Below are 17,168 nucleotides of genomic sequence, written 5' to 3' on the forward strand. Positions count from 1 at the left end.
ACAGACCTAGGACCAATTCCATTTCTTCCCCTTAGCCCTTGTCTTGGCCCTTCCCCTTGGTTTTGCGCATTCCATTGAAGAAATGGAATTGGTCCTAGGTCTGTAAGGGCTTAGGACTTGAGTCAACGAGTCTGTAAGGGATCCATTTGGGATTGGGGGACAGACAACACCACTGCACACACAAACCACGCCTAATCAGTGCCACTAGACTAAAGGTCAGATAAGATAAAGGTGCCAATACAGTCTACCCTGTTACAGGATGACATGCAGCAAAGGGCAGCAGATTGGATTCGAACCCCAGCCGCTGCAAAGAACTCACCCTATGTGGGGCACACAATCTACCTTTTGGGCTTGATGTTGCTCCATTTAGGCCCCAATCATACAGAAGGCGTTTCCTCCGAAGGGTGGCTGGGCTCAGCCTTAGAGATATCCGGAGGGAACTTGGAGTAGAGCCACTGCTTGTTCGTGTCGAAAGGGGTCAGTTGAGGTGGTTTGGGCATCTGATCAGGATGCCTCCTGGGTGCCTCCTGCTGGAGGTGTTTCAGGTACGTCCCACTGGTCGGAGGCCGCGGGGCAGACCCAGAACACACTAGAGGTATTACAGGTCTCATCTGGCCTGGGAATGCCATGGGGTCCCCCAGGAGGAGCTGGAAAGTGTTGCTGGGGAGAGGGACGTCTGGGGTGCTTTGCTCAACCTGCTGCCCCTGTTACCCAGCCTCAGATAAACAGATGAAAATGAATGGACGGATGGATGGAAAACGCTTTCTGTGTGATCGGCGATTTTTAAAGAAAACATGGCTTACAAACCCTGTGGGATTGAAAGGCATGTTTTCTTTAAAAATCATCTGTAAAATAAATACAAAATACAACCATTTAAATTTGTATGTCCCTCCCCTAAGCCAAAATAAAAAACATATATCCCTCCTGGGTGCGTAAAATTTTTTTTGACATGCTTCCTCCTCTTTGCACCATCCCCTCCAGCCCCTCACGAGTAAGCAACAGTCCCTTAAGGCTTGGTATAGACGATCTGGGTTTGCTTGGTTATGTCTGGGAAAGTTTGCATGTATCATCAGCCATTGAATTCACCGAGGAGGCGGAGGAGGAGGAATGGTATGTGTGTAGTACATAAGAACCAAACCAGGGTCACCTTTCGTGTTTCCACCCTGTTAAACTCTCTCCAGGTAAATAAGTTGCAGTTCTCACGGTGCGTTTGAAGTCAGTCGGTCTCCGGAAGCTTGTGTTTACACTTCACCCGCCTGTCCGGCAGGTATTGAGCCGCGACAGATGACAGTGACAGGCTGGGTGTTGTTAGCTGCTCGGTGATAAGAGATAAACGGGGTGACGGCGGCTGTCAGGCGCAGATAAAACGGACAATTAACGGTCTAAACTCGACAATGTGGCGGCAAGAAGCTCCACAACTGCTCGGCTGTGGATACGGTGTGAAGACCTAACGGCTGGGGGCTAAACATGTTTACACGAGTGGATTTACTCAGCAAGAAACACCTCGACACCATTAGTTACTGACTCTGACTGACCACTGAGGAACATACTTGTATCTCTTTTACCTTTTGTTGAGCTAATATCAACACAACTCGGACAATGCGGCTTTTAATTCGCATGTCAAGGTGCTCGCATGGAGTTCACCTGTCCAAGCTCAAGCTAACGCAGCAGAGGATGTTATGGCTGCAGCACCGGCTCACTCCTTCCGCTGCCCTCCGGAGGAAGAGACAGTCAACCGGGGTCAAGTCATCCCTCCATCCGACCCTCTCCTTCCCTCTGTCCTCACCCTGTGTCTCTATCCTGCCCTGCAGTCCACTCAGAGGTCTCTCCATACTCTGCTCACACACACCGACAGTACGGACAGTCATACACATACCTGTTGCCTTTGCCAGCTCTTCAGCCGCCTCCACACCCACACCTGCCGGGTCAGTGAAGACCCAGACGGACACGGAGAGAGACCAGACACCCATCGCGGTCCCCCCGCGGGAGGATGTTAAGAGGATACTACGACTGGCTCACCCTGAGAGATGGAGATTGGCAGGTGTGTATACTGAGAGTCCCCTTGCCTCAACATATCCATGACCAAAGAAGGTCTATCCATCCACAACACATCTCCAGTGGTCACTGACCCACCAGTTTTTGGACTAGCCTTTCGGTACTTCCCTTACAAGAGAATAAAAAGGTGTATTGTTAAAAAGCTTCCACTTTACTTATTATGATGGGTTTTTTTATTATAGGAAATAGTGAAAGTTAAAGCACACTGACTCAGAGCTCTCAAAACTTTATTGGCCTGCCATGAAGAGGATATACTCTATACTACACACACTGTGGTCAGTCCAATGAGGATTTTATCCACTGTGCAGATGCTCTCTTATCTTTTCCTTCCTTCACTGGATGTGATAGCCTGCACCCCGCCTAACTTTAGAAGGGAATCTGCACGTAGCCATGTTTCCGCAGCATCATTCTCCATTACAACACCAGAGGAATACTTTGATTACAGTTGTTGTCTCCCGTGTGTGAGGAAGTGCAAAACCACAGCAACATGAAATAAAAGTATAAGCAAAAGAGAAATGAAATTGAAAAAGAAATGAAAAAAGAAATTTTTCTAATCAGTAGCAACAGGAAGCCTCACTGTATCCTGCCTTGAGGACAGTAGCATTATTTGAACCCTCTGAGTCCCTCCCATATGATTCTTTGAAGGCTGTGACTTGAATCGTACCCTGAGGTGACCTTGCTTGGAGACAGGTTCCCCATATAAGAAACTTTCATATCAAGTCAAATCATGTCTGTCATGTATGTCTGCTCTCGGCTGTTTGTGATGTTTATCTGGACAGCACTGTGAAAGTATTCACGCTGTGTTTTACCACATACCATGTTAAGTTGCTGTACTATATTACTAAACTACTACACATTATACTGTGTCTCATATCCCATTCTATATCACCATATATATGTTACATTGAGTCTTGCACCATAGTCTATCATACTAATAGAAACTTTGAGTACTTTGGCAGCATGGTGGTGCAGTGGTTAGCATTGTAGGCTCACAGCAAGAAGCTTCAGGGTACCCAGGGTAGGAGGTTTGAACTCCCATGTCAGCGTGGGTTTTCTCCAGGTACTCCGGCTTCCTCCCACAATAACTGGTGACTCTAAATTGCCCGTTGGTGTGAATGTGAGTGTGAATGGTTGTCTGTCTCTATGTGTCAGCCCTGTGATAGTCTGGCGACCTGTCCAGGGTGTACCCTGCCTCTTGCCCAATGTCAGCTGGCTATGTTCCATGGATAGGCTTCAGTCCCCCCATGACCCCCAACAGGATAAGTAGCTACAAAAAATGAATGAAAGAACGACCTTTGAGTACATAGACCTTTTGATTCTGCTGCCATTAAACACACCACTGTCCCTTTCTATTCTTATTTTAGTTCATGTACTCATTATTTTTCTCTGTTACTTTCTATTCTTATCTGCACTTATTTATGTCCTTGTGTTGCTGCAACAACTGAATTTCCCTCCTGGATAACCCCTTCAGAATATAGAGTTAAAACATCCTTTCATAAATTGTAGCCATGGGTTTTGCTTTCTGCAATAATTTGGTTTAGATTAAGTTTTCTGTCTTTTCCTGTCTCTGCTTCAGCTGCCGTGGGCTTCCTGACTGTCTCCAGTGCAGTAACGATGTCAGCTCCCTTCTTCCTGGGTAAAGTGATTGACACCATTTACACTACTGGAGCAGACACAGAGACGATGACAGCCTCCCTGACATCATTATGTATCATGCTGACGGGAGTGTTCCTGTGTGGCGGGGCAGCCAATGCCGCCAGAGTCTACCTCATGCAGACCTCGGGTGAGACGAAGAGAGGAATCAATACTCTATACACAATATATATAGCCAATACAAACTCACTGATGTCTATATTTATGTGTGTGTGTATATATATATATATATATATATATATATATATATATATTTATCCTGGTCTTCATCTTTGTATTCACTATTCAGGAAAGTATAGGAAACAATAACTTTCAGTGTCTTATATTTCATTACCACTTTGATATCTGTGTTAAATATGGAGCCACAGCCAGGAGATGCTTATCTTAGCTTAGCATAAATATTATAATCAGGGGAAACAGCCAGCCTGGCTCTGTCCAAAGTTAAAAAAAAAAATACTCCTACCAACACCTCGAAAGCTCACTAATTAACATGATCTATCATGTCTGTTTAATCTGTACACAAGCAGCAGCCAGTTATGGCTGTTATTACTTCTTGGCGACCAGCAGCCAGGCACAGGCATTTCCTGGCAACCTTACAGAGATAATATTCCTGTTTGTGTACAGATTAAACCCGCAAGATGTTATCTGTGAGCTTCAGAGATGCACATCAGGCTTATTGTTAAACTTTGGACAAAGTCAGGCTGACTGTTTCCCCCTGTTTCCAGTCTTTGTGCTAAACTAGGCTAAGTGCCTGCCAACTCTAGCCCTTTGCTTTCTGGTTGCTCTCACCTGTAATTCCACGCCCCATTTTCATGTATAGACATGAGAGTGATATTAATCTTCTTATCTAACTTTCGGTGAGACCAGGAATAACCTTATTTCCCAGAATGTTGAACCACTCCTTTAGTTAATTATTGTCTTTTTTTTCAATCAATTGATTGACTTTACAATATGCCAAATATAATGAGAAATGCCCATCATAACTTAACAGAGCCTGAAGTTGGAAAAAAATGTCATTTTATATGTGCAACTATCCACATTTGTGAAGCTGTAACCAACCACACTTTGTATTTTTATTAAATGATGGCCTGGGATGATTGATGACTTAGCAGAAATGGAGTTGATTCAGTTTGTGATGATTGACTTTTCTCTATTGTCCTCACTGATATCATTTCTCTCTCTTTAGGCCAACAGATTGTTCGTGATCTCCGTGCCTCTGTCTTCTCCTCCATCCTCAGACAGGAAGTGGCATTTTTTGACAGGAATAGCACCGGAGAGCTTATCAACCGCCTCTCTGCTGACACTGCCGTGGTGGGCCGCTCCATCACTGACAACCTATCAGACGGGCTGAGAGCCCTCGCCCAGGCAATTGCTGGTGTCAGTATGATGGTGAGTACGTCTCTCTGAGTGCTCCACTGTGGTTGGCCAGGACAGGTTTGAATGAGGAGTCAATAGGTCTCCTTTGTGATATAGTAATATTGTGGAATAAAAGTGCTAGGTTAGGTTGTATGACTGATGTGTCTGAAATACTTTTAGATGTAAAGGGACAGTCCACATCAAAATCAAAATACATATATTTTCCTCTTACCTGTAGTGTTGTTTATCAATCTAGACTGCTTTGCTGAGAGGCAGAGTCTTGGAGATATATGATTTTAGGGTGAACTGTCCCTTTAACATAATTACTGCAATATAAGGACACATTCACTGTCAGTCTGACTTTAGAAACACCACAGTGAGAGTGAGGTGTTTGCCTGTGCAGTCTTTTGTTGTTCAGTACGAGGAAGTCGTCGTGATTTTCTTGGCGTCTTTTGTTTGTGTCTTTTCTTCTGTGTTGTTGGTATGTTAGCTGCACATTACTGTTTAAAGACTGCAGGACTGTTGGGAAACAGGTTTATATATATGCTTCCTGTCAATCCAAGGAAAAGGATAGATTGTGTTGGATGACTGCCACACCCGCAGGTAAAAGCACTGTGTGTGGAGGTCACTCATATACAGTATTGACCAACAGGTGGTTGAACTGATAGTTACTTGCTGAGCTATTAATCTGAAGTATGCTTATCTGATATTCAGTCACTAGTCTCAACTTTTTCGTATCTGCAAACTTCTTTCGAACAGTTACAGAAAATCATAAAACATAATGGACGCTCTCAACAAACAAGTTGTTCTTAGAAGGAAGTAAAATGATTTCCTGGTGTAATGACTGTTCAAGGAAATAGGTGGAAGTAATTGCTGATCAGTAACTGATTTGGTGTGAACATTTTTCTGTCTTCCTCCTCTACACCCTTCCTCCCTCTCCTTTTTTTTTTTTTAACACCTTTTATTTCTATTGACGGGTGTTTTTTTTCTTCTCTTTGTCCTCTTGTAGATCTATGTCTCCCCCAGTCTTGCGGGCTTTGTGTTGCTCATTGTTCCTCCAGTGGCTGGCCTCGCTGTACTCTACGGCAGATACCTTCGCTCCATCTCCAAATCCACACAGGACGCACTTGCACAAGCCACACAGGTACAGCGCACAGAAACACGCAGATCAAAGAATAGGCTGAGACTTGATACCTGCCAGGTGTGGTGGAATATGAAGGAGTTAAATGGTTGGAAAAATGCGTATTAGCTTTTTGATATTTCTTTGTTTTGTAAGCACATGAGTGGTGTCACCAGATGTTCAGCAGCAGGGATCAATAAGACATTATTTGAGGATGTGGTAATTAAAAACAGGAAGTAGTGACAAAATGTAATTGCAAATTTGCAGTAGTGTTTGTGTATCCCTTAGTTTCTAATATAAATGCTGCACTGCCTGTATTAGCTTAATTAAATTCACAGATAGAGTAAATTTACAATGTTGATAATCAAGATAAAGTTGTAATAAAACGGATTGCATGTGTGTGTGTGTAGTTGGCAGAGGAGCGCATCAGCAACATACGGACGGTCAGAGCTTTTGGTAAAGAGCTGTCAGAGGTCAACAAATACACACAGAAGACAGACCAGGTCCTCAGCCTGGCCAGGAAGGAGGCTGTACTACGAGCCGGCTTCTTTGGAGTGGTAAGTCTGTGTATGGGCGTGTGTGTGTGTGTGTGTGTGGGTGTGTGTGTCCTACCAGTTAAGCAAACCAAACCACAGTTAGGAAATAAAACATTGCACAGAGGCTTCTGCTTTTTTGCCCCTGTATTTCAAGTTTGTTGAATCACCACAGCACCTGCAATGTCAGTACATGATGTATGTTTCACCATAAAAAAGTATACCCTTACATGGTCAGAGAGTAAAAGGTTAAGATTGTGTTGAAACAACTCACAACTTGGCTTATGGCTCTTGAACAGGTTTTACTCTTTATGTCTCCTCTTTATATCTTTAACACTCGGGCGATATTTTGCATATGGATGAAATTAAGCTTTAATTGTTCACCCTGATTTACGTAAGTGATGGTACACAGAATATATGAAACCCATTAGAATATAATAAGTCATCAGCACCACAGGCTACAACCTTCAGAATGACCATAAAAATGAATTAATACCTATCTAAAACTCTATAAACAAACACATAATTTTATGGCTTTTGAATTAGATCTTGCTCTGTCTCTAAACTCTAAAGCTCTTTGAGAATCTCTCAACTGATCATTATTGAATGTATTGTCCTCTCTGTCTGTCTTCACTGTTGCATCATCAGGTATCTTGTTAGGGGCGGGAATCTCAAGACATCCCACATTTTGATTCTGATTCAGAGGGCTAAGATGTGAAGATAAAATGATTTTCAATGCAGAAGAGTAGTAACAAGTGGAAGCCTAGCTTAGCCTAGCTTAGAATGTAAACACAACGCACCTGTTAACATCCGTTACGTTTCACCATCCATTTTGCTTAGCTGTCAGAATCATACAGTCCGGTCTTCAGAAACTGTCATAGACATAGAGGTATTGAGAGAACTGGAAACAGCATTAAAGGCGAAGTCCCTTTAATCCCTATGAAAGTTGCTCAGTGGCGCATTAAGCCAAAAATGTTTGACGCCGCGGGTATAAAATTACCTGAACTTCCGCATCATTGGGCCCATAGAGCAGACACACTAAAGACTTTCACCGGCTGAGCTGCTAACCTCTGGTTAGAAGGGGGTTAAAATAACTTAATCATGTGGTTCTTCTAGACTTCAGAAATGTTGTCGGACCAAATCGTTGAAATCCTGACAGTGAAACGAGTCATTTCGTGGGGGTTGTATCCACTGATTTACAGAGGTCTCTTTCATGATGTAAGTCTATGGGAAAAAAGTCATTTTGGGCCCAGTGGCATCACATGACGGACTGGAAGATATAATTCCTCGGTTCAGTCACTATGTCAAATTGGCTTCAGAGCCTGGTGCTGTTCCTGGGGGCTTGGTCACAGGTGATCATAATTGAAGGGTCAGTTGGGTTTTAAATTATTGACCTCTCTGCATTGAGAATAATATTTCAAGAGAGAATAACTATACAAATATGTTTTTCCCTCCACCCGTAATATCAGTATGTGAATGTACGTCATTTTCCTTGCATCTCCTCCCTAGACTGTTTCCCTAAATTAAATATTATCAGGTAAAATAATATTCTCCACGCTCAGTAAACTGCAGTTCAGAAACCAAAAGAGAGGATCCAGTTAGCTTAAACATTAGCCTGTCAGATGGGCTGTATAATCATTGATGCCAGATGTAGGAGTAATGAAATAACCCAGTGTGTGTGTGTGTGTGTGTGTGTACGCCAGACTGGTCTCAGTGGTAACATCATGATCCTGTCAGTGCTGTACAAAGGAGGCCTCCTGATGGCCAACCAGCACATGACCGTGGGAGAGCTCTCATCGTTCCTCATGTACACTTTCTGGGTGGGCATCAGTGTTGCAGGTAAGACACCAACATGTGCACATGTACTCTATTATTATGTGAATCTCCTGTACTGTATTGTTTACGTCAGTATGGTGTGTGTGTGTGTGTGTGGTGACTTCTGTTTGATGTGTAGGTCTGAGTTCATTCTACTCTGAGCTGATGAAGGGTCTTGGAGCAGGAGGCAGACTGTGGGAGCTGCTGGACAGGAAGCCAGAGTTTCCTCTAAATGGTCAGTACACACACACACACACACACACAAACACACAAAGGAGAGTATTACTCCACTGCATCAATGAGTTTTTTATATGTCCTGAAAACTAACTAAAACTAAGTGTTTCAGAATTGTTAAAAAGATTGTCTTTATAGTCTCAGCCTTCTCTCTGTGTAACTAGATGTATATTCACTGTTGGACATTTTATCTCTAACTATATACAGTATAACAGGTTTCAAAGACTCGCTGCTTGCTCTGTCATTGCAAAACAGGTTAACAGGGGTAAAACAGAGGTATTTTTGCCCAAGTAGTTAATAAACACAGTGTACAATTTACATTTTAAGATGCAGTCAATTAATCTAGCACTGTTTTTGCTTTACTCCCTTGATCATTTATTTTATTTTTCCTCATATACTGTGTTAAACCACTCAAGCAAGTTAAACGTGTGCTCTGCAGGAATTGTTGGATAGTGAAAGTAAAAGCGAACCCCAGCTGTGCTCACTTGGCATTTCGTCTCACTATATTTGCATTTGTTTTGGCACTGTGTCTGTGATTTTCATAGCGCCCTCTTTGATGCGCGCTGCTTACAGTCTGGAATCTGGTCACTTACTTCACCTGCGCACTGTGCCCAGGAATGTCCCAAACAAAACAAAGTAGGATAAGAAGCAAAGACAATAGGAAAAACAGGCAGAAGACAGTGTCTCACACACTTCTAGTGGGTCATGAGTGATGAAGTGAGATTCAAAAGCACACCTGCAGTTACCGCTTATAGCCATAGGTGTTGCCAAAGAGACTGAAATAGAGATTGTAACTTTAATAATGGTTTTATCTTTGTGTCCCTCCTCCTCTGCTCCTCCACAGAAGGTCTCATGCTTCCTCCAGAACAGCTGAAGGGTCGGTTGGAGTTCTCTGATGTCTCCTTTGCCTATCCGGCCCGTCATGAGGCTCCTATTTTCCAGAACCTCAATCTGTTGGTTCCAGCTGGCACCATCATGGCCGTGGTGGGACCCAGCGGCTCTGGAAAATCAACCCTGGTCTCACTGCTGCTCAGGCTGTACAACTGTGACGCTGGTAAGAGAACGATTGTTCTGTTCTGACAGTTTCAAAAATCTGTGATGACAAACGTAGCAGTACAAGCCTCCGTCGGATGGCTGTTTAACCTCTGAGAATGATGTGGTTTCTCCAGGTATCATCACTATAGATGGTCATGACATCAAAGATCTGAATCCCTATTGGCTCAGGAGTCACATTGGGACTGTCAGCCAGGTAATAAGTTATTCTCTAACTCGTTTGTTTTCCTGTAAAACCCACAACACACACATCATCTGTACGTAGCCAAAAAACATTGAGAGCCTTGAGAAGATTGACGATTGATTGAAGATTGTTTTTCTCACATTTGTCATCTCCTCTTCCCACCTCTCTCCCAGGAGCCTGTGCTGTTTTCTTGCTCCATCAGAGAAAACATTGCGTACGGTGCCGTGGACCCAGACGCTGTGACCACAGAGGACATCTACAGGGCAGCCAGATTAGCCAACGCCTTTAATTTCGTCCAGTCTTTTCCTAATGGCTTTGACACTGTAGTGGGGGAGAAAGGAGTGCTGTTGTCAGGTGAGAAGCAGAGCTAGAGACACGACAGGGTCATCATCACAACATCCACTGCACTGTTAATCTCTGCAAACACATATCTGCATGTATGCACAGCTGATGGGTTCTGATATTGCTGCTCTGTTGATGCATGAAAGCAGTCAGCAGGGTCGATGATACTGAGATAGATATTTGTTCTATAGATAAGAAAACTTTATTGTTCATTACATTGCATGAAATGGAAATTTGCCTTTGCCACTCTGGCAACACTGTAAAAACAGACAGGGGTCAGTTGAGGTAGTTTGTGGATCTGATCAGGATGCCTCCTGGGCACCTCCCGTTAGAGGTGTTCGGGGCACGTCCCACTGGTAGGAGGAGCTGGAAAGCGTTGCTGGGGAGAGGGACGTCTGGGGTGCTTTGCTTGGCCCGCCGCCCCCATGACTCAGCCTTGGATAAGTGGATGAAAATGGATGGATTTTTGATTTACATTTCAGAAAGACAACACTGCTTAAAGTTTCCAAGATTTTCTGACTCTTTCACAAGTATTTGTATTTAGTGTGTATTCATAACTTGTCACACAGTAGAATTATGGCCAATTTTTTTTTTAATTTACTTTATGAAATGCTTTATTACTCTATTAAAGGGATACTTTGGCTCTTGGGCTGTTGCTCAAACTACAGATTGTACCTCTGCATTTTCATATGCCCGCCACTGCAGACACATAGAATGTAGAAGTGAATTGAGAAAGCCTCCCTCAATTTAAAACATGTTTCTGCAACTGCACTGCCTATTTCTCATCTAAAACGTCTTCAGAGACATATTTTAGTGCACTGTTTGGTTGTAATGCGAGAATTTGTGAACAGGAAATGGATGCTGTTTCCTGTATTGTATTAACAGAGGCTTAAAATACTGAGATCAAATGGTAAAAATAAGCAGTGCTGATGAATTATGAAACATGATTCTGTTACTGCGTTGCCTGTTTCTTGCCTCAAATGTTTTCAGATTTTCAGAAACACATTTTAGCTTACTCTTTAACTGTACCTCAAGATTGTTTGTCACCATATTGTTTCCTGTGTCAAAATGGACAAGCTTGCTTTACATCATCCACCAGCGGGAGCGTTTATTGGTTTGGTGTGGCATAGTGCATTCTGGTAGTTCTAGGTTTTCTACCTCTTGAGCAACAGCGAACGCCACAGTCATTTACCTCTGTTTACTGTGGTCATATAGCACCAATTTCAAGAGTTTTGCACCTTTCTACTGTATAGACAGCCCAGTTGTATGTCTTTCCAGCAGTGAAATACTTCTTAAACTATCATGTAAGACATATAAGGCATATTTAGATGCAGCCTTTATGTGTATACATGGTTAACTTGTGTGTTTGTTTCTCAGGTGGTCAGAAGCAGAGGATAGCCATAGCCAGAGCTCTGCTCAAGGTGAGTACAGCAACATGGTTTTTAGTTTTACTGTTCATCCACAGCAGAAGAAAGCACAACTCTGATCATATCTGCTATCTGCAGATAACATTTGTTCACATTGAATCAACATCAACACTCAAGTCTCTGCTTTCCTTTTTTCTGTGAATTTTTATAAAACTATTTGTGTTTTCCCTCCACAGAATCCTAAGATCCTGCTGTTAGATGAGGCGACCAGGTGAGACTAAAGAAATGTTTAAATCACAAAACCCCTTTACTTTTACTATCTTTTTCTGTCTGCTTTTATTTACTCTGCTCAGCACTGTAGATATGTATGAATACTATAATAATAATAATGACTTCAGAAACTGTTTTTATTGTGCTGGTTTAAGATTGTTTTGTTGAATGAAACCCTAAACAACCATCTTTCCTCAGTGCACTGGATGCTGAGAATGAGTTCCTGGTCCAGGAGGCCTTGGAGCGTCTGATGGAAGGTAGATCTGTCCGTCTTTTTTGTCTCTCTCTCTCAAATTGTATACATGCCAGAATAAAGCTTCAGTACTGCTTCTCCTACTGCACTGATGCCACCTCTGTTTCTCTTGACTCATGATTTCCTGCTGCTCTCACCCAAACAACAGGAAGGACAGTCGTGATCATCGCTCACCGTCTCTCCACCATCCAGAACGCTCACGCTGTTGCTGTACTGGACCAGCGGCGTATAGCAGAGTGTGGCCAGCACACAGAGCTGCTAGGCAACAGGCAGGGACTGTTCAGAAAACTGATGGAGAAACAGGCGTTTCTACAAGATGAACAGCAACGAGCACTTCGCTGAGAGGACAGGGAGTACAGACGAGTGGATGAGGAAGAGGTGAGGTCAATGCCTGGGAATAAAGTGGCTTTGCTTCAGAAGGGGTGGGGCAGCGGGGAAAATAGGTATTGCCTGGAATGAACAAAGATGGATAAAACTAAAGGAAAGCAGAACTTTCCACAGGACAACAGATGAACACTAGAAAAAGAGGAGAATGGAAAACCCACCAAGAAACATTGAAGGGTTTTTCTTAAATGCTGCGACTGTCTATTCACTGCTGAACTGACTATTTAGCTCCACATGAGGAGCTGTTTGAAAAGGAAACAAACAGGGTAATCTGCCGTGAAGACCCAAGAACTGAAACAAGGATCAGGTTCTTAGAGATGCTTTATTTTGAAAATATCTAACTAATATCTGCACTGAAAGACGAGGTCTGAAAGAGGATGAAAAGGAGACACGATGAAGACAGACACTCCTCACACAGCAACATGTCATTTTTTAAAATCACTGTTACTACCATAGTTTTCGAGGAAAGCCTAAATCCTGTTTAAAAATAGTTCAGGCGTACCTGAGACATGTGCAGAATGTAAATGTGACCGTATGCATCTGGTGCAAATGACTTTCACTCTCTGCTGTGGGTCACTGTTGTCTGTTATCACTTCATGATTTTCATAAGCAAACCAAAAACAGTCCAGTACCGTGTATACACAACTGCTAAATGTGTATTTGTGACATATTGTTTATATTTAAAACTTGAAGCCCACATGCAGAGTATTTACAGACATTATTTAAGGGAAGCAGCTATTTGTGTTGTAGTAAAGCAGGACTGGACACTATGAGGACATGAATTAAAGTCCAGGTAAAGTAAAATCAGAGAGTTCTTTCTTAACACATGAAACATGTTAGAAAGGACTTGTTGAAAACGTGAAAAGACTTGAGAACTGTGCAGTGCTCTGTTGTTGAGTTGGACAGTTAAAAAACTGTTTCTCATCATTCTGTGTCCAGGATTTTTTTTAACATAACCCCTCCCCTCACCATATAAAAACTAATGTGTAGCATCAGTGTTGTTTTGTTCCTCCCTGTGAGTGAGCGGTGAGTTTGCTACGTTCAGCAATCTCTCTTGGCTCCTTCAGTCTAATAAACACATGAATAACTATCTTTGTTAAATGCTACTATCATATAAAAACAAGCAAACTCACCAACATACCTCTCAGTCTTTCAACCGGAATCAGCTACCCAGCCTGCTGGCGGTTAATGCTCACTGCTGTGGTGGTGTTCTTTGTGCTAACATTAGCTGCTGAACGAGCTGAATGAGAGCAGCTTCACAGCAGACGCACCCACGGCGTCACAGCTTTTCACATTTTTTAAACCTTATTTCATATTCTTGCCATTTTTTTCATCAGTAGAAAACACACTTTTCTGTGATGAGACAAACTCAGAACACATATTTAGTTTTTCTTTACCCAGACTTGAATTTCTGCACATTTGCCATGAAAAATATTAGTGATTGTCCTGTGAGTCACAGCTGAGGTGCTACACATCTAAAAAAAACAAAAAAACATTATTTCTTTCACCAAGGACTTGGTCTCAGTTAATCGTATTTACATTGGGATGGGTTTACCAGTATGTTTAGATTCCGTGAGATTTCCTCGCTTTAGATTTAAGTGACTGCCCTGAAACTGCTAAACCTTTCCATGGTTACATGTCAAACACAGTAACTGTGCACTTGGGAGGGTTGAGTGAGGCGAGCTGAACAGCCTCTTCTCTGTAAGATGTTCTGCTGCTCTCTGGGAGGCACGAAAAGGGAGACATGTCATTAAAGTCAGAGGTGGTCTGTGTGTCATGATCACATCTCTCTTAGCAAGTATCGCATTGTCTAAAATCCCTAATCCCTTCACCTTTTATCTTGTCTTGTAATCTCAGTCACTTTTCTTGATCTAATCTATAAATGGTGGAAAAACAGAAAATCAGAAACTAACATTATGTCATACACATTTCTGACTGAACACTGTTGACCACTGTGTCTCTCTGTCTCTTCCATAATGGAACAGGATGTGCACTTGGCCGACAATAAATTCTGTGTAAACCGCTCTAAAAGCCACAGCGCTCATGTTAAAGGGCCCGGCTAAGAAGGAATGATTCTCCTCAGTAAATATTTGCATGGTAAATGTCCACTTCACTGCTCAGGGGGAGTCTGTTGGACCGGAGTGTTACGTGAGACATGCAAATGGTCTCAGTTTGAATACCCTACAGCTCTAAAGGGACTGCACATTGGACTGTTTCTAGAATTGCTCGTGAGAAACAACTAGATGTCTGATGAGAAGCTTTAATTGATTTACAGCAAATGATCACATATTATATAAATGTGTTTTTCTGATGTTCATGTCCCCTAAAATGTCTGACCTTGACTATACTGACCTGTAGATAGTCAAAGATTCAGGCTGTGAACAGGCTGTGAATGATTATTATCCTTAGAGCTTTTCAAATTTTAAAGGAAAGTTTAAAGACAATGAAATAATAGTACTACACAGTGCAAACACAAATACATGGTCTTAAGCCAGGGTATTACATAAGTAGGCCTACATAAATGAAAGTACATACAATAATAATAAAGATAAAGTGGGGTTCAGTCATACAGATAGAGAGGTATGTTCAGTCAGAGGATTCGGGGAAGAAAGTTGTGTAATTTTTAGTGGCAAAAAAGTAGCTGGAAATGCGGCAGCAGGTCATGAAAAACTACTTTTTTGTTTGTTGGTTTCGAACAATTGTTTGCAGCCTGGTATCCACCACCCCCTCTATTTCCTGACGACAAAGTCAGCTCATATACATGGAATCATCATCATGTCACATAGAATCGTTGATGTGATTCGTATGAAATTTACAAATGTAATGTATCTGTGGTTTTTGCAGAAACCGATTATGCCAAAATTTTCTTCTGGCGGCTGAGCATCTAAGATCTGAGATTCAAATGACGCTAGGCAACCTAGATTAACTATGTCAGTAATACAAAATGCTTGAACAGTAACCTGGAACCCTCAGAGCAGACTTATCAGTACAGAGAGCGAGAGTTAACTTTATAGTGATCAGACCATGTTTTACGAAATATTAATCACAGCAAAGTATTTTTACATAATTTAAAAACTTGTCTGGAGGGAAACTTTAAGTCAGTCTCTATTCATAAGTATATTTCCTATATTTTCATTGTCTATTTCTAAAACAAAAGTCAGACAGTATGTTGCAGGAGTTTTCTTTCACATGAATTAGATTTGAATATTGCACCAGTTTTATATAAAAACATTATCAACACAATATTTTCCTACAATATTTTTTTTCTCTTACCATTTGACTCAGATGAAGAGACTGCAAACCTGTGTGCATTTCTCTGAATGTTCATGCTAGGTTTTTTTTTTTTTTTTTTTTTTTTTTTAATATATGTTTTTTATGAGTTAGAAACTTGAATTATTGTGAATGTAATTTTCTTTCATGGTTTGACGGCAGTGATGCGCAGAGACTAAAAACTGGACATTTAAACAAATCAGTCCTGATAATATTTAAACAAGGAATATATTAAAACAGCATTGATCACTGATGACTGACCACATGAAAGCCTTGTAATGTTGTCTTTGTCTGGTTTTATAAATGTAGAGGTTTTATATATTTATTACAGTGTATAGACTGTACGGCAGCAACATGTGAGCTCTGTTCTCTGTCTCAGTTACTTAACTTTAATTAAGATAACTTAGTTAAGAAAGTTTCCATGTGCTTTGTTTTCTTTTGTGATGATTTTAATGTTGTGTCTTAAAGGTAGCAACAGATTTTAATTTCCTCACAGCCCGTTAGTTATCATCTCAAATTGAAACCTTTATTTTAATGTCACACCATGAACATTGTCTCTGAACATCACATGTCCAGACTTGTGTCCTGTGGAAGTACATTTTTAAAATCACCAAACTCCACCTATTCACATTAAATCGAAAGAATTCATGTTTTGTTAAAAATCACACTCACTCCGTAAAAAGTGAAAGTTTCCCAGTTAATGACAGATCCATGTCTAATAACAAATCACAGAAGACCACCGAGAGGTTCTTCTCTTTTTTTAAACTTTGTATAAGTTATAAAAATCATGATCTAAATGTATGATAGATTTTTAATTATTTTTGTGTTTGGTAAATTATTCCATGTAAAGGTAAATAAAGTGAGATATTGAAAGTTTTTATTTGTGGGAAGATTGCTTTTATTATGTTGATATTTTTTTTGCATTGGCATAGATTTTAGGGGGGGACGTGGGGGACATGTCTCCCTCAATAAAAACATTAAAGTAGCAGAGGACTGAAGATATTTACACCATAAATTGGTACAAAAAAATCACTAGAATGCAGGAAATTAAGTGCTAAGGCTCAAAATTTTCCAGCAGAGAACCCCCAAATCTCTCCATTTGATATGTTTCTTCCTATTGTTGAATTTAAACCTACGCCCTTCTTTGTTTAAGTTGTTTTGTGTACGTTTTGGTATGTTTAGGCTCATACTGTGAACACTTTTATTAAATTGGAACATATTTAAATAGCTTCAAAATGTGAATTTTTGTTTTGTTTGTTTTTAATAAGTGAAGATGACA

At 41.3% G+C, this 17,168-nt stretch overlaps 1 protein-coding gene across 1 annotated transcript; it reads left to right on the forward strand.

Annotated features, from left to right (window-relative positions):
- Positions 1 to 1,076: 1,076 nt before the first annotated feature.
- Positions 1,077 to 16,765, forward strand: abcb10 (ATP-binding cassette, sub-family B (MDR/TAP), member 10). Its single transcript, XM_050049517.1, has 14 exons — positions 1,077 to 2,041; positions 3,632 to 3,838; positions 4,895 to 5,097; positions 6,074 to 6,208; positions 6,595 to 6,741; positions 8,421 to 8,556; positions 8,672 to 8,767; positions 9,611 to 9,820; positions 9,936 to 10,015; positions 10,177 to 10,357; positions 11,723 to 11,766; positions 11,949 to 11,983; positions 12,181 to 12,239; positions 12,384 to 16,765. Exons 1-14 carry the CDS (start codon positions 1,600 to 1,602, stop codon positions 12,575 to 12,577), a joined length of 2,169 nt encoding a protein of 722 aa, XP_049905474.1. The 5' UTR covers positions 1,077 to 1,599; the 3' UTR covers positions 12,578 to 16,765.
- Positions 16,766 to 17,168: the final 403 nt, after the last annotated feature.

Source organism: Epinephelus moara, chromosome 1, assembly GCF_006386435.1.
Source record: "Epinephelus moara isolate mb chromosome 1, YSFRI_EMoa_1.0, whole genome shotgun sequence".
In the NCBI taxonomy this organism is placed as follows: domain Eukaryota; kingdom Metazoa; phylum Chordata; class Actinopteri; order Perciformes; family Serranidae; genus Epinephelus; species Epinephelus moara.

Excerpts from the sequence above, each read along its gene's own strand:
- abcb10 (XM_050049517.1), top strand. The coding sequence starts at position 1,600 with ATGCGGCTTTTAATTCGCATGTCAAGGTGCTCGCATGGAGTTCACCTG. Across the intron at positions 5,098-6,073 it reads TTGCTGGTGTCAGTATGATG|ATCTATGTCTCCCCCAGTCT; the intron begins GTGAGTACGTCT and ends GTCCTCTTGTAG. Across the intron at positions 6,742-8,420 it reads GAGCCGGCTTCTTTGGAGTG|ACTGGTCTCAGTGGTAACAT; the intron begins GTAAGTCTGTGT and ends TGTGTACGCCAG.